This window comes from Myotis brandtii, unplaced genomic scaffold (assembly GCF_000412655.1).
Source record: "Myotis brandtii unplaced genomic scaffold, ASM41265v1 scaffold147, whole genome shotgun sequence".
In the NCBI taxonomy this organism is placed as follows: Eukaryota; Metazoa; Chordata; class Mammalia; order Chiroptera; family Vespertilionidae; genus Myotis; species Myotis brandtii.
In genome coordinates, this window is record NW_005355292.1 from 516,611 (window position 1) to 526,350 (window position 9,740).

The following is a 9,740-nucleotide window of genomic DNA, read 5'->3' on the forward strand; positions in this document are numbered from 1 at the left end:
GTTTCAATTATAGAAGCTAAACAAACCCCAGAATAAAAAGAAAGGAGAGGCTGGGAGCTTCAGTCACCGGCCAGCCTGAAAACGGCCCTCAGCCCCTCACCCAGACTGGCCAGGCACCCCAGTGGGGACTCCCACCCTAAAGGGGGTGTGGCCAGCCTGAAAACAGCCATCAGCCCCTCATCCAGGCTGGCCAGGCACCTCAGTGGGGACCCCCAACCTGAAGGGGGTGTGACCAGCTGCGGACAGCCATCAGCCCCTCACCCAGGCTGACCAGGCACCCAAGTGGGACCCCCACCCTGATTCGGGACACCCTTCAGGGCAAACCAGCCGGCCCCCACCCGTGCATCAGGCCTCTATCCTATATAGTAAAAGGGTAATATGCAAACTGACCCTAACAGCAGAAAGACTGGGAATGACTGGTCACTATGACACACACTGACCACCAGGAGGCAGACGCTCAATGCAGGAGCTGCCCTCTGTTGGTCAGTGCGCTCCCACACGGGGGAGCTCTGCTCAGCCACAAGCCAGGCTGACAGCTGCCAGTACAGCGGTGGTGGTGGGAGCCTCTCCTGCCTCCTCAGCAGCGCTAAGGATGTCTGACTGCAGCTTAGGTCTGCTCCCCGCTGGCAAGTGGACATCCCCCGAGGGCTGCCGGGCTGCCAGAGGGATGTCTGATTGCCAGCTTAGGCCCAATCCCCCCAGGGAGCAGGCCTAAGCCAGCAGATGGTCTTTCGCCGAGGAGTCCCAGACTGCGATTTGTGCACCGGGCCTCTAGTATCCTATAATGGCCATATTGATTAATCAATCAAAAATACAAAATTTAGAGTTTCATTTTTTTTAAATTTAAAATACTCTAGAATACACATCTCAAAACAATAAATTATGTATAGACTAGAGATAATGTACATTAATATAATTTTGTGATAAATATATCTGAAAAATGATCTGAGAAATGGTTATGTTTTTGAGATTGAGGAAATTAATATCTCAGTATAACAATCCTATATAATAAAAGCCTAATATGCAAATCGACAGACTGGCAGAACGACCGGCTGCTATGACGCACACTGACCACCAGGGGCAAGATGCTCAATGCAGGAGCTTCCCTCAGCCTGGCTAAGGCGGGTGCCAGCGGGGGCCCCCTGATCGCCTCACTGGTCGCCCTGCAGAGGGAGGTGACGGTGAGCGGGCGGCGCCAGGCCAGCCCAGGTGGGTGCCAGAGGGAACCCCCTGATCGACCCATTGTTTGCCCTGAAGATTGGCCCTGATTGCTGGCCAGTCTTAGGGATCCTACCCGTGCACAAATTTGATACAATAAGTTACAATAGTATATTGTATCAATAGTATATTGATACAATAAGTTAAAGTTTCTTAGTCACTGTAATAAGATACATCAAACTGTTTCCTTTATTTTTGTGCTGCAATGATTCCATAACTCCAAGCTGAAGGATCCATTGGACGTTTGTGGGGAGCCGAAACCCTATATCGGCTCCCCACAGACGTTTACAAGTTTACCATATAGCTTTTTGTTAATTAAAAGGGCAGCTATTACTATTATTTTATATACCACAATGTGTTCTTGAAGTATCTCCTACTGGTTAAGAAAATCTTGCTAAAATATGAAGTGTCTAGAGGCAGCCAGAGCAGATGGTGTGGTTTTAGTGTATCACGAGTACAGTGTTTTAAAATATCATTAATGAATTTTATAAATGACAGAACACCACTAATTTTGAAATCAGGAGACGGGAAAAAAGTAAGCCCTGACTGGTGTGGCTCAGTTGGAGTGGCATCCTGTGCCCTATTCACCATCCCATTCCTGGTCAGGACACATACCTAGGTGCAGGTTTGATCCCTAGTCGGGGAGAGTATGAGAGGCAACTGATTGGTGTATCTCTCTCACATTGAAGTCTCTCTCTTTTTCTTTGTCCCTCTCTAAAAATCAAATTTTAAAAAGAGTAAGAAAAAGTTCCAATTTTAGTTTTACGTTGAACCTTTGGTCTGTCCTTGACTTCATTTCTTTTGGAGATTTCTGGTACCTTGGAGGTAGACACATGAGCATATTTTAAACATTTTTAGGATGCAAAACTTGTCAAGGTTCTAAAATAAACTTTTATGCATTAAGAATTTAGAACGCATTTAGATGACTACTGATTGTTACAGCCCACTTTATTTTTTATTTTTATTTTTTAAATATACTTTTATTGATTTCAGGGAGAGGGAGGGAGAGACAGAGAGAGATAGAAACATCAATGATGAGAGAGAATCATTGGCTGCCTCCTGCATGCCCCCTACTGGGGGTTGAGCCCACAACCTGGGCATGTGCCCTTGATTGGAATTGAACCCATGACCCTTCAGTCTGCAGGCTGACACTCTATCCACTGAGCCAAACCAGCTGGGGCTACAATTCACTTTCGAAAAAGTACTATGCTTGTCTATTCTGTGTGTTGGTTTATTATTTACAACTAGAGGCCCAATGCACGATATTCGTGCATGGGTAGGTTGCCTGGCCGGTGATCTGGGCTGATCTGGGCTGATCTGTGGGGCGATTGGTTGGCCCCCTGCTGGCACCCACCTTGGCTGGCCTGGAGCCTGTGGGCTAGGGGCAGCTCCTGAGTTGAGCATCTGCCCCCTGGTGGTCAGTGTGCATCATAGTGATCGTCATTCTGTTGTGCGGTTGATTTGCATATTAGGTTTTTATTATATAGGATTTTTCCTTTTCAAACTTGGAACTGTTATGTTTATTTTTGTCTAAATAAAACTTGTTGTTTTTAAAATTTTAGCCATATATGTAGTTGACAGAAGAGTCAGAAAATGTACATGTATACATTTTTAAAAATTGATGTGAGATCATACCATACATCCTGTTTTGTAACTTTTTCACTTAACATATCAACATAGGTCAATAGATTGTTTTCTGCAAATCATTTTTACTGGCTATAATATACTGAGTATTTTTAGTGAAAAGTATATATAGTGCATATTATTTTACCTGAAGAGTTAATGGTCCTTTAGGAAGTAAGGTGGCAGCTTCTTTTTAAATGCATGTGTAAGTCGTGTTGAACAAATCTATAGATAATTATTTCAAAAAAAACATAGTGTTTGGTGTCTTTTCAGGCTTACTGCAGTATATTATATCTAAAGCCAAGAATGCAGATCATCTTACGTGGACAGAAAGTGAAGACACAACTAGTTTCGAAGAGTCTTGCTTACATTGAACATGATGTTTATCGACCAAAATTTTTAGTATCCTTTGTTTTCCTTTTTATGATGTCGTATTGAGCTGTATTAGTTGTGTACTCCCCTACCACTTTTCCTCCTCTTCTCCTGATACTGATTCTGAACTTGTCTAACTGTGCCCCTTTTTTTTGTACTTTGGGACTCAATAATTAATGGAATAGAAAGGATGACTCGAAGGGAGGAAGGTGGTGTGTTCAGAATTTTCCTTAACATTTAAGACGAAAACAGTGAAAATTACTTTTGGATTCAACTGCAAAAATAAAGAACATTATGGGATAATGATGTATCATAAAAACAGACTCATCAAAGCTTATGAAAAAGTTGGATATCAGTTAAAGGTAAGCAGGAAATGTCTTTCATAAGTTAGGATAACTTGTTATTGGGTCAGATGTGAAATTGTACACTTTTTGCCTAATGACTTTTAAATGTCAGTGTTTTAATAGCGTTGGTATGGCTTTTGAACTTAGAATACTGTGATATTAATTTCTGATTTGATCCTGAGTAATGTTATGAGGGGGACAGAATATTATGTCTCTGTTTTACAGATGAGGAAACGGGCTAAGTAACATGCCCTAGACCTAACCATGCAGATCTTTTGATGCATTTGGATCTGGATCCCTGCTTACTTCCTGCTGGAATGAAATTGGTTGCTTTTAACTAGTGCTGACTCAATAGCCTGAAAATCAGTATCTGGTAGGTGATTTACTTTTTTGGAGTTAGTTCCTAAATAAAATAGAGCCTTCCTCCTAAGCCATAGCCATTGTAGAGTTCAGTTTAGGGCGATGGACATTGTCCCATGTCGTTCTGTTTATCCTTTACCTGTTTTCACAGAAAGGTGTATTGTTGTTTTTGGTGTGTGTGTGACTTCAGTGATCAATTCGGAAAATCATTTTTTTAAAGGTTTTAAGTCTAGACATGTTTTGTTTTCTAATTCTATGACTTTCATTTTCAGTTTCTCCTATTTCATTCTGAATTCTTTGTAAAATTATGTGAACTCTACATAGTATGATAGTATGGGTTTAACTTGAATGTGTCTCTGTATTACATATTTTACATGGCACAAACTCAGAATTTTTATAATTATATCCACTCTTTATATCCACTAAGTTTCTGAATTTTACTGGTAATTGGAAATGCATTTTTGGTAATAGGCCTTAGTTACCAAGTGCTTTGGGATTCAAAAGAAATAATTGTATTTGCCACAGAATGTAAATTCTTTTTATCATTTACCACTTACGAATTTGACTTAAGAGACATAGCCCTTTTCCCAGCCAGTTAAATTTGCATATGTGTAATTTCTGATTATGCTTGACCCTGTACAAAATAAGCTTTACAACCAACTTTTATTTTAATTTATTTCTTTTTTTAAAAAACCCATGACCCTTCAGTCTGCAGGTTGACGCTCTATCCACTGAGCCAAACCGGTTAGGGCAGCGGTTCTCAACCTGTGGGTCGCGACCCCTTTGGGGGTCGAATGACCCTTTCACAGGGGTCGCCTAAGACCATCCTGCATATCAGATATTTATATTACAATTCATAACAGTAGCAACATTACAGTTATGAAGTGGCAACGAAAATAATTTTATGGTTGGGTCACAACATGAGGAACTGTATTTAAAGGGTCAGAAGAGAAACCACTGGGTTAGGGCTACAACCAACTTTTAATTTTTTTTTTTTTTTTTACCAGATGATGGATTGGACCTAGTATTTGCATTCTGTGGATTTAGGAAACATGATTAAGTAGGTGTCAGATAGCAATATGATTTCCCATGCTGGATCTCAGCATAGAGAGATGATCAGACATGGAAATCAGAGAAGGCTTCTTGGAAAAGTGGTGGTTGACATGAGTCTCAGTTGACTCCTGTGTTGGAAGTCTGGCAGCAGCTTTCCAAGCAGAGAAAGTATCTTCAAAGGAAGGAAAAAAAGGTTCTGAGACGATGCCATCACTAAGGGAGTAATTTGCTGTGCCTGAATTAGATGATAAGTGGGAAATAGTGTAATGGGGGAGAGTGGAAGATGAGGCTGGAACGAAGGTGAAATGAACTACAGATTGAAGGGTACTGTGGTTTACAAGTGTGTGAGAGTAGGACCACTGATGGTTCTTCATGGAGTAGGATTATGCTTAGATTTATATGGCTTTGCCCTAACCGGTTTGGCTCAGCGGATAGAGCGTCGGCCTGCGGACTCAAGGGTCCCAGGTTCGATTCCGGTCAAGGGCATGTATGGAGTAGGATTATGCTTAGATTTATATGGCTTCATCTACAGGGTGGGGCAATACTAGGTGTACAGTTGTTCATCAGGAAAATAATACAGTAAGTCATAAGTAATTCATAAATAATATAAAAAATTCTGTTTCTCATACTAACAACTATAAACCTACTTTTTTTTTTTAATGTATTTTTATTGATTTCAGAGAGGAAGGGAGAGGGATAGAGAGATAGAAACATCAATGATGAGAGAGACTCTTTGATTGGTTGCCTCCTGCATGCTCCCTACTGGGGATCGAGCCCACAACCCAGGCATGTGCCCTTGACTGGAATCGAACCTGGGACCCTTCAGTCCACAGGCCAGCGCTCTATCCACTGAGCCAAACCAGCTAGGGCATAAACCTACTTTTGTACTACCCTTATTTATGAAAATTTTCATTTTGTAAATTATATTTTCTTTCACTTTGTAAGTCAACTTGGAATTAAACTACAATCATGCCCGACTGGCATTACTCAGTGGTTGAGCGTTGAGCTATGAACCAGGAGGTCACGGTTCAATTCCCTGTCAGGACACATGCCCGGGTCGCGGGCTCGATCCCCAGTGTGGGGTTATGCAGAAGGCAGCCAATCAATGATTCTCTTTCATCATTGATGTTTCTCTCTCCCTCCCTCTTTGAAATCAATAAATATGTATTAAAAAAAGAAGTAAACTACAATCATGAACAAAATATACTTGATAATCAGAATATGACTTGTGCTTTGAGTTCAGTATTTTAGTTAGAGTAAGAATTAAAAAATAATTTTTACTGATGTAGATTTTCATTTCATTGCCATTAACAACTGCATGTGTAATTTTGGATAAATGACTTTTTAATTTTTAAAATGCTAACTTTAAATAAACATATGGAATATTGAGCGCCGGAGCCTTTGCTTAGGCTGTGGATATAGGAATGACTTAGTTGTGGTTTCTACTGTCTAAGCCAGGGGTGGGCAAACTTTTTGACTCGAGGGCCACAATGGGTTCTTAAACTGGACTGGAGGGCCGGAACAAAAGCATGGATGGAGTGTTTGTGTGAATTAATATAAATTCAAAGTAAACATCATTACATAAAAGGGTACGGTCTTTTTTTTTTTAGTTTTATTCATTTCAAATGGGCCGGATCCGGCCCGCGGGCCGTAGTTTGCCCACGGCTGGTCTAAGCAGTTGCATCCCAGCAGAGGTGGTCTTTTTTCCTTTGTATAAAATTGGGGATGATAATACTTGTCTAAATGAATACTTGACAACAGTGGATGTGGTTTTGGAGGAAGGCTCTAATATACATAGGAATTAACTCCCAGAAAAGTGAATTACCTACCAGACAATGTTTTTCAGGCTAAATTTCATGAGATAAAATATAGGAAAATATTTGGTACAAATTATAAATCTTTATGGAGGGTAATTATATTGGGCATCATGTCTTATGCTTAAAACTCCAATTTCATTTTCTTTTCCAGGCAAACAACATGGGTGTTGGAGTAGTGGGAATTATAGAATGTAATTTCCTAAAGCCAACTCATAATAAGCAAGATTTCGACTATACTAATGAGTACAGGTGTGTTACCTATTTAACTTTTTGCCTTTTTATATTGTATTTTCGAAATGCTTTCATAACTTTTTCTAAGGATTTTTTTAGTCTATGGATGTTTTTACATTGTGGGACATTAAGGAAATGGGTAGGTGAAAGGTTTGCACAGAAGACACATTTAACCGTCGTCTTTCTTCCTAGAAATTGTGTCCTAGAAATAGAAATATATTCTCCCATCTTTACTAATGAAATATTACTGAGAGTCTCAGAAAATGTGGCCATTAATGTTAGTTGTAAAGTAGGGCAGCACAAACTGTCCTCATAAGCATATGTTCTGGAGTAGAATGCAAATGTCATGTAAATATTGTGGCAAAGACAAATGCCATTGGCCCTCCCCTCAAATAAAGAAAAAAAAAATAAAACAGAAAATGGAAGGAAATAATAAAGGTAACAGTAAAATCAGTGAATTAAGAACCACAGATAATATAGAAAATAAATATATCACTCAGACTTCAATCCTGAGACAGCTAACCCTGTTATGTGAACAGGGATAACTTAATACAAGGAATTGTTAACTATGTCAACGTAAGACAAGTTCAAACCTAAAGAGAATTTTGGTAAGTTTATTTGAGCCAACTGTGGACAATTACCAGGAAGCAAAATCTCAGGATTGAGAAAATGCTCCAGAGAAGGGCAGTTTTGTACCTTATTTTGTACATTGCACTCTGAGGAGACTGGAGAAAGCACAGGGGGAGGCGGGGAATGTCTGGGATGGATAACAGGTAGAAGGAATGGACTTGATTCATTTACCTTTGTGGGTGCAGGATAGGTAACAGTCAACAATTAACACTATAACAGTAACAAGGAGGGCTCTGTGGTCTCTGCTCTGGTGCAGTGATAGTGCCCTGAGGGGTCCAGAAAATAGGAAATTACTTGACATTCCAAAGGTATGTTATCCTATTTACTAAAAGACAATAGACAGGCTCCATTAAGGGTAAAGATCGACCTTTGTCAAGGAAGGTACTGGCCTAGGACATGACTACCCGCCATGACTAGTTTTTAGTTGGGACTTTTTAATTTCAGACCTTCCTGTGTGGTTACTTTTGGTGTGTGATTTTATAAGGCTGCCATGCAGGCCTCCCCTGAGCTTTTCAGGTTTAGTATGTAGCCCCCTTTTTTCGTCCACATCTAGAACAGTAGAAGGTGATTTCTAAAAGGGGTAAAAGATAAAAAAAGAGGAGCTGAAAGCCTCTAGGTTGAAAAAGAGGAAACAGTCAAGGAACTAGGAGAAGGCCCCCACCCCCTGAAGCCAGAGGTTCTGATCTCTCTGTAGAGGTCATGAGAAACATCACAACCAGCCGCCTGCTTGACCAGTGCTGGCCTGTCCTGGGCCTGCTGTCACCAGGGCTGTGGTGGGCTGGAGCCGGTTTGTGAAGATCTGACTCTGCTGGAACCGGGCCTGCTAGGACTGGTCTCCTGCCCAGGGCAGAGCGAGGTCAGGGCACGCCGGAGCTTCCCTCGAGGCTGCTGGGTCCAGCCAGGTGAGCACTGGAGCTCTGGAAGCTGCTGCACCTGGCAGGCCCCTCGCCGCTAGCCCAGCTAACATGGCTCCGGCTGGCGAAGGGCACACGCTCACAGTGCCGAGCTCTAGCGGCATAGAACTGAGCAGGGAAGACTGGCTTTGAGCTGAGGGACAATAAACTGATAGTGACATAATAAAAAAGCTCAAAGTGTGTTCTTTGATAAGATTAATAGTCTGTGAGTATCTGCTAAGATTAAGGGATTAAGGAAGTAAAGGAGAAAACAGCAATTGTCAGTATCAGAAATGGAATAGAGGACAATACTGTAGGTCTAGAGACACAAACAGCTTTATGAAGGGGATAGCATAATCTTTCATCATTTTAGATGATATGAACACATTCCTGTGAAATTAAATCAATTTTTAGAAAACTTTTTACATATTAAATTCAAAGATTTAGGAAAGAGGCACCCAGTCCTTTATAATCTTGCATAACTTTGGTAGTGAACTTATGAATATGTTACAAGAGAAGAAATTGATGTCAGTCTTTCCTTATCCTATCTAATAATAGACAAACATGGTAATTCACTGTACCTTCGCTACGCCTCCCATTGGCTAATCAGCACGATATGCAAATTAACCGCCAACAAAGATGGTGGCTAATTTTCATACTGCAGGCAGGGCGGGACAGCGCGAGCCGCCAGCACGAGCCGCCATCTAGGCCCCCGTGTGCAACCCCAGAAGCCCCAGAAGCCGCCTGATATGGTAGTAACTCTATTAGTAAGCATTCTGAAAGTCGGTGGCATAAATGCACCAATTAAAAGACAGATTATGAGGGTGAATCAAAAACAAAACCCACTTTAAATATAAAGACATATAGATTAAAAGTAAATGAATTAAACTACAGCCTGTTTTGCTCAGTGGATAGAGCATTAGCCCATGGACTGAAGGGTCCCAGGTTTGATTCCAGTCAAGGGCAGCATTTACCTTCGCTGGCTTGATCCCCAGTCCCTATCAGAGCATGTGCAGGAGGCAACCAATCAATGTGTCTCTCCCTTTCCCTTCATTCTTCTTAAAATTCAATGGAAAAATATCCTTGGGTGAAGATTAACAAAAACAAAGTAAATGGATTAAGTAACATTAAAGAGATTATAAGAAAAATATATTCCAAATTTTGTTAGTTGTATAATGGTTATGTTTAAATTATTAACA

General features: G+C 40.9%; 1 protein-coding gene across 1 annotated transcript in view; it reads left to right on the forward strand.

Moving 5' to 3' along the window:
• Window positions 1-9,740, forward strand: part of MORC3 (MORC family CW-type zinc finger 3) — a 38,288-nt gene that overhangs the window by 10,734 nt on the left and 17,814 nt on the right. The window contains exons 7-9 of the mRNA XM_005861281.2: window positions 3,115-3,243; window positions 3,456-3,575; window positions 6,939-7,036. Of these exons, the coding sequence (XP_005861343.1) occupies window positions 3,115-3,243; window positions 3,456-3,575; window positions 6,939-7,036 (347 nt within the window). The remainder of the gene's footprint in view (window positions 1-3,114; window positions 3,244-3,455; window positions 3,576-6,938; window positions 7,037-9,740) is intronic.